General features: G+C 36.4%; 1 protein-coding gene across 6 annotated transcripts in view; it reads right to left on the bottom strand.

The window, feature by feature from the left end:
- LOC106090148 (dual specificity protein kinase splA) overlaps positions 1-21,334 on the bottom strand; it is an 82,453-nt gene that overhangs the window by 31,166 nt on the left and 29,953 nt on the right. For all 6 annotated transcript variants that reach the window (XM_059370258.1, XM_059370254.1, XM_059370257.1 and 3 more), the window contains 5 exons: positions 13,694-13,775; positions 3,100-3,692; positions 2,866-2,998; positions 2,544-2,704; positions 613-2,265 (listed from right to left, as the gene is read on the bottom strand). In XM_059370258.1, the coding sequence (XP_059226241.1) occupies positions 613-2,265; positions 2,544-2,704; positions 2,866-2,998; positions 3,100-3,549 (2,397 nt within the window). In that variant the 5' untranslated portion in view covers positions 3,550-3,692; positions 13,694-13,775. The remainder of the gene's footprint in view (positions 1-612; positions 2,266-2,543; positions 2,705-2,865; positions 2,999-3,099; positions 3,693-13,693; positions 13,776-21,334) is intronic.

Below are 21,334 nucleotides of genomic sequence, written 5' to 3' on the forward strand. Positions count from 1 at the left end.
TTCGGTTCTGTGTATAAAATTGAAAATTTGGCCCCCCTTTTTGGGGACACGCCATTGTGTTATAGTCGTGTACCCCCCATGGATTGGGTTAATGTCATATTTCCCCCAGGAGGGAGATAAACATGTCTTTTGTTGCTATTCTTTTGAAAGGAAATTGGCTAGATCTGCTTAAGTTAAACACCTTTTCTGCCATGCGTTCATCCGTCTGTCCATCCGTCTGTCCATCCGTCTGTCCATCCGTTCTGTGTTGTTTGGTTTTGTTTGGTTTGGTTCGGTTCGGTTCTGTTCGTTTCATTTCGTCTTGATTTTATTTCATTTCGAATTGGTATTGTTTTTGAAAGGGAACGTCGTACGTACTTCCCCCATTCTTGTGAAATGAACAAACATGTATATATACATACATACATACATACATATGGACATTTCTCTCTGTTTATATGTGGTACTTTATGTAGTCGAATTCGTGTTAATAATTCCCATTATTATGAGGAAAATAAGTGGGTAGCCTGCTACTGACAGCCATCCAGGAGACAGCTGAGAGTGATTAGCGGGCATAAGCTTAATTGTATGTGTGTGTGTGTGTGTGTGTGACATACATATGTAAATACTTACTTGTTGGACGACAATGGTTGCCCGCGGCGGCGGTGGAGGTTGTGAACATACTGCAGTCACTTCCATTGGATTGGGCGTCACATTTATAGGGCCACCACCCGAAATAGCCGCTGCGTTAATTAGCGCAGCTCCTCCATACTGGCAGTCGTCCAAGTAGTCGTGTGCTCCTGCTATTCCGGCAGCACTTTCGATTTCCTCAATGGCTGGGATGGCGACATTTGATTTATTTTTGAACGATTTCTTGCGCGAATGCATTGTTGACAATTTCTCCATGAAGAAGTCCACACGCACATTGGGCAGTGGTGGAGTGGTGCTGCGTGAATTGCAGGGACTGCTGCTGGTGACCGGTGATATGCTTTCATGGGTATTGTTATTGTTGTTAATGTTATTATTGCTACTGTAATGGCTGTTTTTCAAAATGGAACTGTTCAGGGAGTGGTTGCTGGAGGCTGTGGTGGCATTTGGACTGGGGGGTTTTATTGCGAGGTTAACGATGGAACCATGGTTGGGCGCCATTTGTTCGAACTTGGAGGCAATGTCCTCGAACTTTCTCAGCTCAACGTGGGAGTTGGGGGAATAGTGGGTGGTGGTGGGCGAGCTACTGATGGACTTCGGACAAAATGCGTCCGATTTAGGTACATACTTTTGGACCAAAGAGTCGGAACGCAAGCGTTTCGAATTCTTTCGCGAGTGCTGCTTCTGCTGTTGTTGCTCCGTCTGTGAGAGCAGGGTGTATTGCTGGTAAAAATCAGTAGGATTGGAGGCATCACATTTCGGTCTCTCGTAGACGGAACAGTTTTCGGCTTCGTCCGTATCGCTGGTGGTGGTCGATGAACTCGAGTTCTCATTTACGGCAAAGCATTCGCGTTGTATGCGCTCATAATCCAGCGCCTCCCTGTCGAAGGGGAACAATATACCCTCCTTGTAACGCTCACTGCCTCCCGATGAGGAGCTAGACGAGTACTTGCGCTGGCCCGAGGTGGGCGAGAGCTGCTTGTTGGTGTGGCGAGTCGAGATATAGGCATTGTCGAAGAAGTTGCTATCCTTAATGGTGGGCGGAGCGGAATTGACTTTTGATGTTGCCATTGATGGGGAACGTCGATGTTCACGTTTGGGACTCGTTCTTTGGGTGCCGATGGTGGCTCCCATCGAATAGCGGTTGCGTTCCTTTGCATTGCCCTCATTTCGAGTCTTTCTCATATCACTGAAATTTGAGCGCTCCCCATGAAAATGACCGGCGTATTTTTGCGTTTCGCCAGTGTGTTGTTGTTCACACTTTCCATTGGGATCATCAGCGCATATTGAAGCTGCCGCTGCTGCCGTCGCTTGCCTTTTGTCGCCCTCATGCTTGCCATGCCTTTGTGAGAATTTCCTTTGTTGCTGTTGCGATGAAAGGATGCTGGCGCCCCCCTCCTCCTTGAATATGAAGCAAGTACGTGACTTGTCACTACAACGGGCGGATTTCGGCGATTGCGGTTGATCGAATGTGAAGTGTTTGCCACCGCTTGATGGAGCCGGCGCCGTACTGGGCAATCGTTCTTTATCCGTGTTTGCGGCACTCGAAGAAGACGCCGCATACTTCCTGCAGGACGATAACAGCGGTGTGGTTGACGTAGGCTCGTTCGTCAGTATTGAAAGGCATGACTCCTGACTCTAAAGAACAGATTTAAAATTGTTAATTACAAAAATAATGCGTGGCTCATTTTTATTGCCCACATTCCCCAAGAGTGTCCTCACTCTAAGCTTTAAGAATAACGAATTTAATGGCGCTGCAGAAAAGCAAAATGTCGACAAAAGCTCCAAGTGCCTAACTGATTTCTCTTTGTATAAAGTTTCAGTACATGAGCATTGTGATTGGGTTGATTGGAATGCACCTAATCGACACTCTTGGGTGGGCGACTTTCTAATTTGGTTAATTTTTTGTGCTATACCTCCTCAGTGCTGTCTTGAAGGTTTACATCAGGCCGGGAGTACGATGAGCAACTTGTCAATTCGAACTCGGTAACCTCTTGCTCGGAGTCAACTTGGATTGCGGTGAGCAGAGGTTCTTCCAAGGAACTGAAAATAGGCTCGCTTTGTCCAGAATTATCACCTAGAATATGAAAAGGCAGTTAGTGGAGGTTCTGTGATTTTGGACAGTGATATGCTTTTTTGCCATTTAAGTTACAGGATTATAGCATGCGGACATCGTTGTTATGCACAAGGCAAGACAATCACAGGGAGATCGCGAAATATGAGTACAAAAAAAATTACCTAAATCTAAAGAATCGCAGGTCTCGGATGTGTCGGTATGAGTGACATTGGTAACCATTGTCGACGCCGAATCAGTTGAAGTGTTAATGATAGCATCTGTCGTCGAGGCAGTGGACGACCCCATTACAACAACCTTAGGGTTTATGGACGATGGGGAAAACAAAAAATAAATATGAGAAATAAGAGACATAGACAAAAAGAGAGCGTACATTCGATGTCGCCGAGAACACTAACCTTGGGAACAGATTTGCTATTGGCCGCGTTTTTGCCACCAGAATGAGGAGCCCCCTCCACCGAAGCATTGTATAGAATGGCCGTATTACAAACCGGAGTTTTTGCTAATTTGGTCATGGACATGGAAGATTTTGCATTGGTTTTCGTTTTAGTGTTGCGGCCGGTTTTGAAGTACAAACGACGCAAGGCGGTGGCCGACGAGGAAGTGGAATTATTTACACCATCGTTGTCCGAGCTGCTTGAGCCGCCCGAGTATATGTCAGCGATACCATTCGGTCTCGCGGCTGGTCCCCTGATCTCACCTGGCTGCGAGACAGCGGGTGGAATCTGCTGGTTGGAGAACGTCGACTCGACGGAACTAGTTGGAGGGGGCGAGGGTCGACCGTTCCTGGTATTCTTGTGGACCGTTCCCGGACTGGACGGGGCCTGGTTGCGTAATGCCAAAGCCATTACTGCTGCTGAACGAGTACTGGTGTACGAAGTGGGAAGGCTATTTTTCGAAGTGGTTCTTTTCGTAGCTACGGTTTTCGTTTGTGTGGCATAAGTTAGAGTCTGGAAATGGGTGGGGGAGGTACTATCGGAAGGGCCGGCATCTGCAATGATTAAATATAACATGCATCAATATATACAAACTAATACAACTTCCTAATACATATATCTATACATAAGCATATGTACAAGTATATTGTTGGTATGTACATTTCACAAGTATCGTCGCACAGTAGGATGGGGAAAAAATAGTTGCTATAACTTTACCATTTGTGAACGGACAAAGATATGTTCATATATGGTTATAGCTGAGGTGTTTTCAAGGCTATGTGCAAATTTTTAACGGCCTAGAAGGCCCAGGGTTCATTGGTGGGCCTTCAAAGCTGGCCACCTCGGTTCTATAAAATTTTGTTTTAATGGCTAGAATTGCAATTTAACCCAATATTTAACTTTCACTATTTGGTAGATGTAATCCACTACCATTCAAATAACGATGATAATGCATAGAGGTCGAATTTTTTTCGACTTTTTGAGAATTTATTTTTATCTGATTTGATATTGTATGCGATCGTTGGAATTAATTCCTCATATTATATTTATTACCAAAAGTACTGACATGTAATCACAAATAGAAGGGCAATGTGTTAATTCAGAGAAACCAGGGTGCAACCTTGTGTATCTGGTTGCTATCGGGATACTACTGATACTCCAGGAGGCCAAACCTATTTCAGTATTTCATTTGTGGTTGTAAAGCCTTTATGACTTTGAAACTAGAAAGCTGATTGTTTTGCATCTTCTAACGGTTTGTAGTAGAGGATATAAGCTTTCAGAAAATGCTTCAATTGGTAACCCTGTATGTAATATAGTGTATACTATTCTGGGTTATATTTGACCTATAGTGATTTCTTTAATATTTAAATGCATAAAACTTTCAATCTACTGCCCGATTTGATTTCATTCTTTTTTTTTTCAAACAGTCGGATATTGTCTGGCTGCAGACCATAGGGTTACCTGTTTCTATTACAAATAGAAAAACCAATTTTTTTAAATTAGGCATTAAATGCGTTTTTGCTTTGTTAAGGCATTTGACTGGATTCGTAGATCGCGATTTCGTTTGATACCACTCAAACTCATCAGTAGAAGTTGTCAAAAAAGGCGCGCCCTCTAGGTTGAAACTAAGAGCGAGTTTTTTTTTTATAGAATTTAATCTTTCTTTGCAATTTTTTTTGTAATTTTTTTAAAAACTGTCATGGATCCAGGTATAGATATATCTGCTATATATAATTATATTCAAAAATATTATTTATATATAATATAGATATAATTATATCTTCAGCTATATATGTATGTGTATATCTTGCAAACACGGTGGTACACGCAAACCGGGAAGGCCAAAACCCGAAGGAAAGATCAAGTTGTGGGAGACACCTCGAAACTTGGTGTCAGAGATTTTAGAATGAGCGCAGAAGATCGAGGCTCTTGGAACGCTATTCTACGTTCAAGTGGAACAAATATTCTGTCATAGCCAATTAAAGTAAAGTAAAGTAAGTATATCTTGCACCACAAATAACTAACTTTAGTTCATAAAAATTTTTGTTAAATTTGACCAATATGTGGTTATTGGTGGGTTAACAGTTGGTATAATGTGATCTATGGGAGTTTTACTTTCCTAATGTAATATGGTTCCGGAATGCAAAATATTAACAATATTTTTACTATTTTGAATTACATTTGCACCTTCCGTTAATTTGATATAATTTTTGTGTTCTTCTGTTTTAAGGCTTTATATTTTAAGCACTATTTTGTATATTTTTCAAGCATTATTGTAAAATATTTACGGCCGTATGCACAAAAAATTTAATTATTGGATTAAAATCTCGTTACTATTGCAAACTTTTTGCTAAATAAAAAAACTGATGAAAAATTTCGCATTTACAAATACATAATAACAGTCATATAGCTATTAAACGTTTCTAGAATTTGTTGATGTTTTGTCTGGCAATTCCGGTTCCTAACCTCATAAAAATAGAAAACCATCAAACTTCACCATCTTGGTTGCTATTTCCCTATTGGACAACTTACTGTACACAAAAATGTCCACGACGTTCTTGGGTTGACACTGCATCTTCTCAAATTATTGGCGCTGGTCTTATGTTTAGAGGAGGCGTCAATAGCCCCCATACACTTTGACCCTACCACCTTGGTTGTTATCGCTCTAAAAACCGTTTACTATCTGAGATGTTCACACTCGAAAATCTCTCATTAAAATCGTACCACCTTACGCATTCCTGTTATGATCAACAAGAGGAAGAAGAACTCGGTCTCTGATTTCTCAATATAGGCGCCTGGACCAGTTCTCTCTTCTAGCTTTGAGCCGTTCGGGTAGCTTGAACTATTAGATTTCCGTCAACAGCCTCTTACTGAGAATCTTTACTCGATACCGCTGGATGTGCAGTTGCAAATCACACAAATTGGAGCTCAGAGTTCCAACCCTCATGGTGCTCAAAATCTTCCCGTTCTCGCTGAATCAATTATTTAGTTCTCATCGCCTCGCCTAGCCAAGACAACACGTTCTCTGAACCTGTGTAATCTTCCTGTTAGAGAGGTGCCGACGTCATCACGAGCCAAAGTGCGAGCAACTCTACCATTCATTTTATAAATCATTTAATTGATGGTCCGGGCCCGAAATCCTCTTTGCAAATTCTGAGTCTGAGTGAGTTAACATTTGTCTAACTGGCTTTAAAGATAGGAAATAGTCGCCATATAAATTTCTTACATTTTTGTCGGATTTGGTGGAAATTTGGTGCGTATAGTATGATCTTTAATATTCACGCATAAATGGATCCATTAACAGAAAAAAAAACAGAAAAAAAAAGATGATAAATTACCATGTTTGACCGGCCGAACTACGCGAGATTAGATAGAGCTGTTTTTATTCTTTATGAGCAGGGCTGGGAGAACAAATTTATTTATACATTTAAATTTTTTCTGCTTTGGATGCGTAAAAACAATATATATATATATATATAGCCGAAGGTCCAATTATATATGAAATATATAATCTCACATATATTTGGATCTAGGATAATCTGACTCAATTAGATATTATTATATGTAATTGGATCAGATTGTATATGGGACAAATTTGAGATAAAAATGGATCTAATTAGAACCAATTATGTGTACCCATTCTTCGTATACAATTTTATATATATTATAGTTAGATTTGGCCATATCAACTTTTTTACTCGGGATACTGAAGTAATACACTGATCTTAATTATTTTCTCAAAATAGTAGTAGAAAGTGGTAGTTAAGAATATCATTTTTTTTTAATTGTCTTATTTCAAAATAAAACATTAAACATTTTTTCTAATTTATACAATTAAGGACAATACTACAAAAACAAAACAAATATTTGAATAGAACATCCTAAATTTTTTTATCAGTTTTTTGATGAAAATTTATTGATGAACGTTCACAAAATTGTAGTTTAAACTAAATAAAATTTAAAGAAACCCAAAACATAAGAAAATGGGTCGAGCTTTGTTCTTGAGTGTTATAGAAGGAGCCAAACTATGACCTAAAAAGATTTTGGACTTTCAATTCGCTATATAGTTGAAGAGGGCAAGTTGAGTTCGAAAAGTAATTGCTGAAATTTTAAGAGACGTCAAAATTCCAAAACTGAATTGCATTAACAAATGCTGACAACGCCACTATTCGTAAGCAAGCCTTAAATATCCTTGATTTAGCTGCCGAAATGAATAAAAATTTTAGAATAAATTTTTGTGTACTGACAGCAAACGCTTTTTCTCTGATGCGTCGCATTAGAAACGAAATTAAATAAATGATAAATCATCCTTAGATCATCTTTGCATCGATCGTCTCAGATTTGGTGTCTTATCAAAAAGATTTGGAGAAAAGGATGTTAACTGTTTATATATTTGGCCCTATAAATTTAAATTAAAGAGCCTTGTTGACTTTAATTATTACATCCGCTGTTGTCGATAGGAAAAAGCACTTTAGTAATCGTTTAAATTGTCTATAAGATATTGTCATGTTGTAGGAAGCCATTAAATTTTTTAGGAGCAGTTGAGCTCTATTTCTGACATCAAAATTAAACGCGGCAGCATACAAGGGGCTCTAGGGAAGTACTTTTTCTGATTCACAAACAGTTTAGCTTCTTGGCATCTGACTTTAATTGTCAAATTTTTGATTTAATACCAGGATTCACTGAATAAGGTTAAGCCAATCGATCAGCCGATATACTTTTTTTTTAATATTTGGCAGTACTTGGCATTGAGGATGTCAACTTGTTCTCTTTTTACATTCATTCTTTGTTTACGTTTTCTCCTATATGATGACATTTTCAATCGTCAGATTTGACATCCTTAATGATGTTTATGGGGCCTATCCACTTTGTGTTTTTGCATGTGACCTAACCTTCTATTAGTGAATCCTGATTTAATACCAAAAGTTGAGATATTCAAGTGACCACCATGTTTTCCGGATTTAAATATTATAGAAATAGTATACGGATGGTTGGCACATACATTTTTCAACTCGGAAAACAGTCTTTTTTAAACAAATTACTCGTTGAAACCAATTTTCTAAGGATGTAAAAAATTTGAAATCAAGCAGGATAATGCTATGCATCCTTAAACAGGATAGAGATATTACTTATGGAATATGTTGAAAAACCTTCGTTTTCAATTTAGAATACCATAATAATATTTGACTTTAACTTTAATGTCTTTACTAATTTAAATTAGCATGTTCTATTCAAATGACCCAAATATTTTACTTGAATTTTTGACTTTGTTTTTGTTGTATTACCCTTACTTGTATGAAAGGATATAGATGTTTAATATCTCATTTTGGAATTAGACAAGTTTTAAAAGATAACGATACTATACTTCCACTTTTTACTACAGTTTTAAGGAAAACAATTAAGATTAGATATGTTCTATTCAAGTAAGTGGCAGTGTATTCAGTAATACTTCTATTTGTTCCTCACAATCCCGACATTAATCATGCGTCGCTTTCTATATCCGCTACTGAAGAACAAGGGCGGACGAACTTATTGCCTTATTACATGTTTCGATTGAAATTGTTTCAAGGGCTTTGTTTTGAACCTAAAGGGAAGACGTAAATCGAATGACGACGAAATCCTAAATATTTTTGACAATTTAAATCACCTTAACTTATGTGGCCATGGCAGAATCTACGATTCGAGGCCGACCGAGGCTTTGCTACGTCATTTTTTAGTGTGGTTTAGATAAGAGGTATATCTATGGAGAGTCCGAACTTTCCAAGTGCGGATTCTCAAATCATGATCCTTTAAGCGTTATCAGCCTTTAGCGCATCCGATTTCGGCCTTCGCATTTTTTTACGACTTTTGAGAGAGTAAGGTATTAAACCAGTAGCAAAACCATATATTACATCACGAAAATGATTATATCAATCACAGTTTTTGAAAAAGGTGATTGAAAATTGTTTCAAATAAAAAAATTATTGAAAATTTTTAAAATTTCCAATTAATTTTTTAATTGATCCAATTTGGAAAGAGATTGAATTTTTTCAAAATTTCAATTAATTTGTTACTTAAAGTATTAAAAATATTCAAGTTTTAAAATGTTTGCGAAGAGCGCTCCATATGAGGCACACCCTCGATTGCGATGCAACATGGTTCACATATGTAAAACGCCTAGAACACGAATTTGAGTTTTTGTTTGGGTCCATGATCACTATTTTCGAACAAACCTCCTCCGGAGCTTTTTCCAATAATGAAACGGAAAATATTGTTTTTCGAATTATTAAAGATAGAGTAGCGAGACAGAAACTTTATGAATTACTAGCACTGGGAAAGAAAACCCAACAGAAAAACATTTATCTAGAATATTTTATAATTACATCGATGCTAAGGAAGCCGTTATGCCAATAATATGCATATTTTGTTTGTTGGGGAGATTTACCTTCTATATATTAAGGGTTTTTATCAAAATTTGGAGCGGCTAGATTTTTTAAAAACGGACGGTTGTTGTTGTTTCTGTCGGGTCTTAAAAAGTTTCAGATTTCACAAAAAAAAGATTGGAAGAACTAACTGCCAATATCACTAACACTTTTTTTCTTTTTTTCACTCGAATCGTTCACCAATTCAATGACAACCGTTGTTTCCCCATTATTAAATCAGTTGGCGAACGAATTGAATGATAAAAAGAAGAAATTTAGTGGTCTTGATCGTTATTGTTTATCACAAATTTTATATTTAAAAATTTTTAAGATTCAATTAAAAAAAATATTGAATCAATTAATTTTTTAATTAAAAATTTTCGATCGCTCGTAATTGAAAAAAAAAGTTCAGTTTCAATTCAAAAATAGATTGAATCAATTAACTTTTTAATTGAAAATGACAAAAATTTCAATCACGATCGTAATTGAAAACAAAAGTTCAGATTCAATTAAAAAAAGGGTTGAATTAATTAATTTTTTATTTGAAAATTGCCAACATTTCAATCACGATGGTAATTGAAAAATCCGAATTCTATTAAAAAATTATTGATTCCATTAATTTTTTAATTGAAAACCTTTTTATTTTCAATTTTAGAGCACACAATAAGCCGATTACTGGCTTAGGTGTATGTCCATAGTGGCATGGGGCGGATTAATATCCGCACCCTGTTTTCTACCATACCTAAATAAATTTTTAGTTAAAAAAATGTTAGTAATATTTTTTTTCTGTGTAGGACTGTCGATCCTTAAGGTAGGTTTCCTTCTCAGGTCAGATGACATTATAATAAGTTACTTCATGTTTTGTGTGCACGAAGTACGATTAATTTTGTTGTTTTTTTTTTTTTGAAACTCAAACACAAATTGAAAAAATTATAAGAAAAAACGAATGTATACATTTTAAATATTTTCTTGGAGTTTTACAGATAAAAGTGTCTTAAAAAATTAAAAAATAAATACAGGCCGATTTTTTCACAGAAATATCCCAAATATTCATTTTGGGCAAAGATGATTTTGAAATCCGCATTTTTTATTAAATTGGCTGTGGAGGCTACAAATTGTTTGTGCAAAAAATTTTGCAAATTGCAAAAAAGAACTCGTACCAATTTCCCAATTTTTCGATAAAAATGTGTCAATTTTGAAATAAATATAACATCAGTTTAAGTCGACAGATGTCGTTAAAATTTTCCTGTTTTAATTTTTAAACAAAAAGAAAACATAAAAGTATTAAAGTAACATATTTAAATAGATCCTAACAGTGAGAATACGTTTTTTGACCGAAAACGCGAAAAACGATTTTTTTCATATTATTTTTCGACAAACAAAAAGAAAAAATTAAAGTAACATATTTAAATAGAGCCTAACAATGAAAATACGTTTTTTGACCAAAAATGCAAAAAATCTAATTTTTTCATATTTTTTTACTTTCGAACTGTCTAACTTTTAACGCAATAATCGCATTTTAGCGGCAAAGTCGTTGTTAATTTAATCACCAAACCAAATTGTACATTAGCATTAAAATCGAACTACAAATGCTTTCGTTAATTGCAAAATAAAAAGAATATCTCGGGAAAAAATTCTTCAAAAAAAAAATCAAAAGTCGAAAATCTTCGAAACTAGAGGCGCCTGGACCAATTGAGGCCTTTAAATTATGCATACGATCCCGTTAACACCTCAGCTCTAACCATACTATTTACTCAAAACTGTCGCAACGGCAGTTTTTTGTAAGTTTTTTCGATTCTATCCCACTGTGCGATGTCTTATGTTGGATGTAGTAAACGGTGATTTGTTAAGAGCTATGGGAAAGTTTTTCAAAAAAAAAAAACAAACACATAAAACAAAAAAATTCAGTTAAATGCATGAAATCTTCATTTGAATCGATTCAAATTATTAATAATTAAATGTTTTAAGATTATTTCATATAAATGTTGACCGTAAGTACGTCTCTATTGGTCCATCCGCTTAGTAAAATTTTGGCTTACTTTTTCCAACATTTCGGCCGGTATCTCACGAAAAAATGCTTCAATGTTGTCTTCAAATGCGTGAATTGAAGCGGATTTGTCTGTATAGACATGAGCTTTTACATAGCCCCACAAAAAATCGAGCGTTAAATCACACGATCTAGGTGACCAATTAACCGGTCCCGAACGTAAAATAAAATGTTCACCGAACTCCGCTCTCAATAAATCCATAGTTACGCGTGCTGTGTGGCATGTGGCATCGTCTTGTTGAAAACACATCTCATGCAAGTCAAGCTCTTGCATTTTGGGCATAAAAAGTTGGATATCATCTCACATTACGTTACGTTACGATTCACATTATCTTTGAAGAAGTACGGCCCAATGATGCCACCAGTCCATAAACCGCAATGCTACTGGCTGATCTTCACTCCAAAATTGACGATTCTGCTTATTTACGTACCCATTGAGCCAAAAATGAGCAAAGTAGAGCGAGCGATGAACTTTCTTAACAGAGCACGCTCTTTGATAATAAAATTCAATAATTTGCAAGCGTTGTTCGTTTGTGAGACGATTCATGGTTAAATTATAGGCTAAACTAAAGACGTTTCACAGTGAAACAAAACACGAAGCTTGTGTTAGCTGTTTAAACCAGTGTTGCCAAAAAGGACAGAAATTTAATCGTACCTCGGGCGCTAGAATGTTCAAAGTGGATTTATTTTAAAATCTCTCCACAGATTATTTTAGTTTTTCGATTTTTCTTATCTATGAAAATTGAAAATTCAGAATATCCAATAATTTTGCTATTTTCAAAGTTTTGGTTCCAATATCCATGCCAGGCACATTTTTATCCCAATTCGCTTGAATTTAGCATTTAAATTTCTATTTTAGTTTCTAACCCACACCAAATTAGCTTTAAATTAGCTGATATTTCGATTTGATTTAAAAGGATTGTTTATTGCGATTTAAATGAAATTTCGCATATGAATTTCAGTATGACTTCCAACATACATTTCAAGACCTGGGCCAGAGAACTTTGCACCAACGATAGAGGGCATACACGATTTAGCTAACCCGAAAACTTTCCAATATTTACATATATTTCTGTAACGTTTAAGCTGTGTAACGGGTTTAAGACCGACATTAACTTATTTTTTAAAATAGGGGCTTAAATGTTGAAAACATCAATACAAACATATACGTAATATATATGCCTATTTTAGTTTTGCACTAGAGATAGATTACGATATACATACGAGCGCTATGGTAGTTGACTTGGTTGTGAGTTCGTGGTTTCGGTTCCCACCAAAGACTTTGGTCTGTCGGTACTATGCCATTAAAAAGGACAAAATCTAACCTTACGTAGATGACGATATACATATAGGCCTTAGCAGCCATAAACCCCAAGACCTTGGTATCCCCTAAAGTAGTAATGTAGTTGACAACGAGATTTGTTTTTTCTTTTGTGTAGTGAAAAACACGGTGCGTCGGTCGTTATGACGTTGTGTCGACAATATGCAGTTTATAAATTGAATAGGCCACTTTTTGTATTCACGTGTATTTAAAATTTTTTATGAAAATTTACATACGATTCAACATTTTTGCTTTCACACCTGTATGTTATTTTCGTATGACCTAAAAATCTTTTTTTTTATGTGTAATAATTGTTAAAGTTGTGAGAAAACTGGTTAAATTATTAAATTTGTGAAAACCATTTAATTTGGGGGTGCATTCATTCGACTGACAAAAAAAAACAGCCGATTTCTTTATGTTTTTTCCGGAAGGAATAGATCACGCTGTAAATGAAAAAAATTACATGTGCTATTTTGAAAAGTGATTTTCATATGTAAGTTTCGTTTGTATCACACGACAACTACATGCCGTGTAATAGAGCCCTAAGACAAGTTTAGTCCATTGTGACACGACAGTAGTGTCAGACCAAAGCCTGCGGTAGGAATCTAGTCCAACCACGACCTAAGGCAATGCGAGCACGCCTCCAACCTGCCGGGCTACCGAGGCGCTCAAAAATTCTCGGTAAAATAAATTTAAATTTAATTTTATAAGCATACAGATCTACGGGTCTTTCCGTTGGTATCTAAATTGTGTATGTATACTTTTATATCGCTACAGTTTACATACCTTTCCCGTTGTGGCTGGATGTTATCGGTAATTGCTGAATTGATACATCTGAAGCCGCTGTACTAATTGCGATCTTATCAATCTAAAAAGAGAAAAAAAGACACTTAGTTGATATGGGTAACGTATACGAGTATATATGTAAATCACTATAACAGAGAAATATTGATTTGTTTTAGAGGAAAACAAATGTCGAAGGAATTTTTTATAAATTTGCGACGAAAAAATTAAATATCATTGACAAATTTTTAAGACTAACGTATTTTGTATTTGAATTTTTAATATGATAATGCGCATACAAAAGCCAATGTCTTATAAAATTAAATAAACTAACTTCTTTAGATAATTAAAAGGGCTTGGTCGAATCAGTCGGTTTGCTTCAAGTTAAACATATTGGCCCATAAATTTATGTTAATCTTCACTGCTATTTTGTTTTGGGTCCAAGTGCTTTTGGCCTTAATAATCTCTAGAAATGTTGGACATATTTAAAATGCAATGTGACAAGCAAAGCATATGCAGATTGTATATATGTATGCTTGCTTGTATATATGTATTATGCCCTACATAGTCAACGTCTGAGTACGGACAGACGAACAAATAAATGGGCTATTACTTTTGGCACAATTCTCGATGAATCACACAGAAACAAAAAAATAGGAGATAATGGTACAACGCAGCAAAAAAAAAAAAAAAATAGAGCGTTCGGCCGGGCCGAATCTTATATACCCTCTACCATGGATTGCATTTGTCGAGTTCTTTGCGCGGTATCTGTTTTTAGGTAAACAATGCTTTAGGCAAACAATTGAATGCTGAACATTGTAGAAGTCATTGTGTTATATTTCTGTCCATTCGGATAAGATTTGTGCCTTATAGGGGCTCAAGAAGCAAAATTGGGAGATCAGTTTATATGGGAGCTATATCAAGCTATAGAACGATTCAGACCATATTGGACACGTATGTTGAAGGTCATGAGAGAAGCCGTTGTACAAAATTTCAGCCAAATCGGATGAGAATTGCGCTTCCTAGAGGCTCAAGAAATCAAGATCCTAGATCCGTTTATATGGCAGCTATATCAGGTTATGCACTGAATTGCACCATATTTACCATAGTTGTAAGAAGTCATAACAATACACCTCATTCAAATTTTCAGCCAAATCGGATGAGAATTGAGCCTTCTAGCGGCTCAGGAAGTCAAGACCTAAGATTGCTTTATGTGGCAGCTTACCATGTTTTAGACCGATTTGAACCATACTTAGCATAGTTGTTGGAAGTGATAACAAAACACCACATGTAAAATTACAGCCAAATCGGATAAGAAGTGCGCCCTCTAAAAGCTGAAGAAGTCAAGACCCAAGATAGGTTTATATAGCAGCTACATCCTGTTATGAAACGATTTGAACCATACTTAGCAAAGTTATTAGGAGTGATACCAAAACACCACGTGCAAAATTTCAGTCAAATCGGACGAGAATTGCGCCCTCTAGAGGCTCAAGAAGTCAAGACCCAAGATCGGTTTATATGGCAAATGCAAATTTTGCCCATGAGCATTCCACTAAGGAACAGGGGCAAACTTCTCACATATCAATGAGTGCAGTCCGATTCAAGTTTTAAGCTCAATGGTAAGGGGCCTCCTTTTTATAGCCGAGTCCGAACGGCTTGCCGCAGCGCGACACCTCTTTGAAGAGAATTTTTACATGACATAGTACCTTACAAATGTAGCCAGCATCAAGAGGGGAAAACCACCTGTGAATATTTTTTCTGATGGTCTCGCCAGGATTCGAACCCAGGCGTTTAGCGTCATAGGCGGACATGCTAACCTATGCGATACGGTGGCCTCCGCAGCGGTCCATGTTTTGATATGGCGGCGGTCCATGTTTTGATATGGCAGCTGTATCAAAACATGGACCGATTTGGCCCATTTACAATCCCACAATCCTGACCTACACTAATAAAAAGTATTTGTGCAAAATTTCAAGCGCCTAGATTTACTCCTTCGAAAGTTAGCGTGCTTTCGACTGATAGACGGACGGACGGAACTGTCTAGATCGACTTAAAATGTCATGACGATTAAGAATATATATACCTTATGGGGTCTTAGACGCATATTTCGAGGTGTTACAAACAGAATGACGAAACTAGTATACCCCCATCCTATGGTGGAGGGTATACAAAAAAGAACGAGCGATGCCCATTGCCATAACTCAGATAGTAAGAAGGCTGCGTTGGATTAGTCATGGAATGCAATTTTCATTCTGGTTTACGCTTCCTATCACATTTATGTGTGTGGTATTTTTAACTAGTAGCGGTGTATTGTCCTGTCAAACTCCCACTCATTAGTGGGATGGCGAAATAATTTATTTCCTTTTTGCGATTAAACCCATTTATCATATATGGGTGTGTGTGTGTGTGTGTTTGGGATGTGGGTCACAACTAATTTGTTTAAGTTCCTGAAACTGTCAGCTTCGATTTATTTTTCCAAAGGTGAGAGTAATACCTTGCAGTCGTGGTAATTTCCCACAATTGTGACTTCATCAATGAGCCATAGTTACAGTGAAATGAGCATAGCGAGAAAAATGAGAATTCTGAAGGCCATCGTTTAAATTTGGATAGTGCTGCGTGTAATTTGTAATAATCATTTGCATAGACATAGAAAAAAAACTCAAATTGTAGCGAAAAACTCGACTGTCAAATTAAAATTAAAGTTTTTATTAAAATGACTGCGAAATTGATTTTCCAGACAGGACACTGGAGTATGAGTCACATTTATTAAGACCCAGTCCAATAATGTGCAGTTCGTGAAAGTTTCAATTTTCCTTATTTTCTAAAAATCCAAAATTAAATATATTTAAAACTCCAAAAATTGGGGAATAGCAAGTTGATGCCAAATTATTTTACAAAACCAATATGAAAACATTCAGCAAATAAATGCTTTTGTTATTCTACAAAATCATACTGGGTTAAATACTGGCGGAGTAACTAAATAAATAAGCAAATAAATGCTTTTGTTATTCTACAAAATCATATTGGTTAAATACTGGTGGAGTAACTAAATACGAACAAAATTTTAGTACAAACAAAACAATGAAAAATTCCCCACGAATGCCCCATTTAACATAGAGCGTGACGACTTTTCACATTTAGTAGCTCCATTAACAACCGAATCCAAACTGCATGCTAAAAACAACGTACGGCCTTGAGGCCTTAAAAAGCCAATTTATTTAAGATTTCGTTAAACCTAGATGTCTAATACAGCTTACTGCACCAAATCTTGTATTTGAGATAAAGCTTAGGCCCTATTTTACGATTTTTAGCCAGATTTTCGTCTAGTTATTTTTCGATATGAATTCGAAGAGAAGATGTTGTGTGCTTCGTCAAAATATTTTTTTATATACATTAGGGTGATGAGTTTTTATTTAAGATTAGATAAAATCTTACACATAACGTGATTCAATAAAAATCCTCACGCACGTCATGATTTTCAAATTTCTATTTACCAACATTTTGGGAAATTTTTTGAACTCACTGTAAGCAGATATATAATTGAACACCAGCTTTAATGGCACATATATGTAACATTTCATGGGATCATCAAATACACAAGCAAGTTAAATATTCACGTTGTCATTGGATGTCAGAGGATCCTTGTCCTTGTTGCAGCGCAAATCCTATAGGTCTTGCATGACTTTGACTTGGAGCGTGAGATGCTCATGCCCGATCTCACTCTCCTCAGTGAAGTGACGAATGACTTGAGTGAGGTGGAAGAAAAACTTCATGTCATCTCTCCATCTGCCTGTTTCCTTAATGTCGATTTTACCATTGCTGAAAGTTGCTTTCAATTGACCATAATTTCTTATCAAATCGAACTACAAAGCCTGTCTTTTTGCTGCTATTTGCGCTTGTTGTATCGGCAACAGTCTTCACAATTGATTCCCACATGACGAATTCATCTAACATATTTTTGAACCCTTCTTGGACCCTTTTGTGTAATTTAAGCGCTGTCAACATAAATTCTTTAAATTCATTCTTGGGGGCTTCTGCCTGGTGTTCAAAACTGTCAAGCTGTTTGGCGTCAAAGTACGTATTGCCGCATACGTGATCGAGTACGCATTTGTATCGAATGAGATTTCGACACGTATCGAAAGTCGTGCACTCAGACACTGTCGTATCGAAATTTGTGTGTTTCCAATTCAAAAGACCACATTTTCGTGTGAAAATATTTTATTTGATTCAAAGTGCAATAATGTGTGGAAGTAAGCTACATTTTTGAATCCATTCACTTTTGCTCGATATTACCACATTTTACCATCACACATAAATACAGCTTACTACCTTGGTCATGTCAAACTGTTCCTTAAATAAATCAAAGTTTTGTTTTGTACTGCAGCGCTAGTAGTATCCAGAAGTTTTGTTAGTTTTTTTTTTACTTTTATTTTTATTAAGTCTATAGATAACAAATATCCTTACAGACTCCTATTTACATACATAAATCTTATTATATAACATAATATGAAATCTAGCTGCTTAAATGCAATATAATGTCTCTCTTTTAATGTATCTCGATTCTCAGATAGGTTTTTGATAGTATAGAACTTGTTAAATTGATACCATATACGACGAAATGAATAATTTGTTGTATATTATGTTATAATAAAAAAAGTAAAAAGTTGCAACGTAATAAAAAAGTGTATAAATTTGCTGTCGCATTATTTTCATTTGGAAATATTCGGTTGCATAACATTAATTTTGCACCATTCAATTTTGCAATTTGGCTATATAAGTTAAATAGGTTGTCATTTTAGGCCAACGGAAAAACACACAACAATAAAACAAATGCACTTTCCTAATCTCTGACACCCAGTTTCGATCTGACTCTCATTACTTGATCTTTCCATCGGGCTAATGAACGTCCCGGTATACGTAAATTATCGGGTTCGCCTTCAAAATACTTCTTCGCTGGAGCTTCTTCATTTATTCTGACTACATGACATAGCTAACGCATTCTGGTATTTTGATACGTTTAACTATGCTAACGTCGTCATACAGCTCATACAGTTCGTGGTTCAATACTCTTCATCAATGCAAACTAGTCCATAAATTTTACGAAGAATGTTTCTCTTAAACACTCCAAGCAGTGCCTCGTCTGCTTTTACAAATGCCCATGCCTCGGATCCTTATAACAATACGGGTAGTATCAGTGTCTTGTTTAGCGTGATTTCGTCTGTCAAGAGATGGCTTTGTTTCTAAACTGCTCATTCAATCCAAAGTTTGCCAGTATTATTCTATGCTTTACTTCAAAACGGTTGTGGTGGTAGTGCTCCTCGCTAATTTTCTTTGCGTTTTGGAGTTACATGATTAAAAAAAAGAAAAATTTAAATTTTTTCACAAAAATATCGTTTGAAAGAGGTTTGTGTATGACCTTTTCAATATTTTTAGGGAATAAACGTTATTTTAGTCATTTATAGGCAAAAGTTCATTCATTCGTGCAACAGGAGAAAAAAAATTTTAAAAATCAAATGAGATGAGAAAAAAATTTAAAAAATCAAAGCGCTGGTACATACATATGTAGCGACTTTGCCAAAATTGCATTTTAACAGTACAGATTACGTCATCAGCATAAGCCATGGGTTCCTCAAAATGACTGGCACTTAAAAAGGAGTTGCAGAATTGCTTTGCAAATAATTGTTTGCCAAATATTTTTATATGGGAAATGAGTGACCAAGGTAGCGTATGACGTGTTGTTGTTGAGGTGGCAGCCCTTGCCGATGAAGGACTCTATCGGGTCAATTCGGTACGTACAACTGGCTGCAATGGGATTGAGCGTATGACGTGTGGTGTATGTGCGCATTGCACCCATATTCAATATGTTTATTGTAAATAAATAGTACTGTGCCAGAGGTTCACGCCAAACCATGGGTGTTACAAACGTTAAGGATGAGAACAGTGTGCGCGCTGATGCCGAGTGGAACCGAACCAAGCTTTGTGACACTTATTTTTATGAAGAGAAGAAAATTTGTCTCTAACACAGTGAATGCGAGAATCAGCGCTGAAATTCGGTTTATTCTATGTGTTTTGCTTTTGCTGCACACGACAATGGATTCATCCGAAGAAGAGAATTTTCCTTCTTCTAGTGCGATTAATGCAATTATTAACACCAAAAAACATCCAATTCCATCCAATTGAAAAGGAGTGAATTTGATGAATTTCATAATTTACAAATATCTTTTTGGCAATACTGGTTTAAACAGCTCACGCTACGTAAATAAGCAGAATTGTCAATTTGGGAGTGAAGATCAGCCCTTAGCATGGCAAGAGCTACCAATGCACCCAGAAAAGTTACAGTTTGATGCGGTTTATGGGCTGGTGGCATCATTGGACCGTACTTTTTCAAAGACGATGCGAACAGTAGTGTAACTGTGAATGGCGAGCGCTATCGTGAGATGATATTCAACTTTTTTTTGCCTAAAATTAAAGAGCTTGACTGATATGTGGTTTCAACTTTTACTTCCCAAGCATCTAGAGTGTGCATTTGACCGAAATTGAGCATAATGATTTCTAATATATCCTCCAATATCCATGCTGTCTGTTGCTCCTATATAAACAGATCATCCGACTTTACTTTTTAAGCATATACCGGAAGTAATTTAAAACTAAATTTTAAAAAACAAGTAAAAACACATTATGTTCGGCACGGCCGAACTTTGGATACCTACCACCATGGATATGTCTATTATTCTATTTTATTGTAAATCTACTCTATCTATATTGATATCCAAGTTTGGGCCGATTTGGATCATGTTTGGTTCAAGTACCGGTAGATGTATAAAAGTCACAGCGTAAAACTTTAGAAAAATCAGGTTATAAAGAGGATTTTATTGCTTAAGATCCCAGATCTGCAGATCGGTCTATATGGCCGTTTTACCAAATATGGTCTGATATGTACCATACGCGGTTCGGATACCGGGTGGCCTAGTGTAACTCCATGTTCCAAATTTATATCCAAGTATGGTCCGATCTGAATCAAATATGGTTCAGATAACGGGAAATCTAGTCCAACACACTGCTCTAAATTTTAGTGAAATAGGAAAATAAGCATTTTTATGGGCTTAAGACCCTTAATCGGTAGATCGGTATATATGGTAGTTATATCCAAAATTGGTCGCATGTGGAATATGTCCGACAGGTCGGACAATGAGAGGCCACTGCGAAACACTCTTTCAAATTTCAGTGAAATCGGGTAAAAGACCCATTTTCTTTTATGGGCTTAAAACCCAAAACCGGGAGATTGGTCTATATGGCAGCAGGTCGGACAACGAGAGTAAATCACTTTTCCAGATTTTAGCGAAATCGGGTATCAAATGAGGCTTTTATGGGTTTAAGACCCTTAATTGGCAGATTGATCTATATGGCAGCTATATCCAATTATGGCCCGACATGGACCATTTTCGGTTCGGATATCGGGGGCCTTAGAAAAACTCGAGGTTTATAATTTCAACGAAATCGGATATAAAATGTGGCTTTTATGGGCTTGGGACCCTAAACCGGGTAATCGGTCTATATGACAGCTATATATAAATATGATCTGATTTTGCTCGTTCAAGAACATAGTCTGCGAATAGATGAAATACGAAACTGTGCCAAACTTTA

Source organism: Stomoxys calcitrans, chromosome 5 (assembly GCF_963082655.1).
Source record: "Stomoxys calcitrans chromosome 5, idStoCalc2.1, whole genome shotgun sequence".
NCBI lineage: Eukaryota > Metazoa > Arthropoda > Insecta > Diptera > Muscidae > Stomoxys > Stomoxys calcitrans.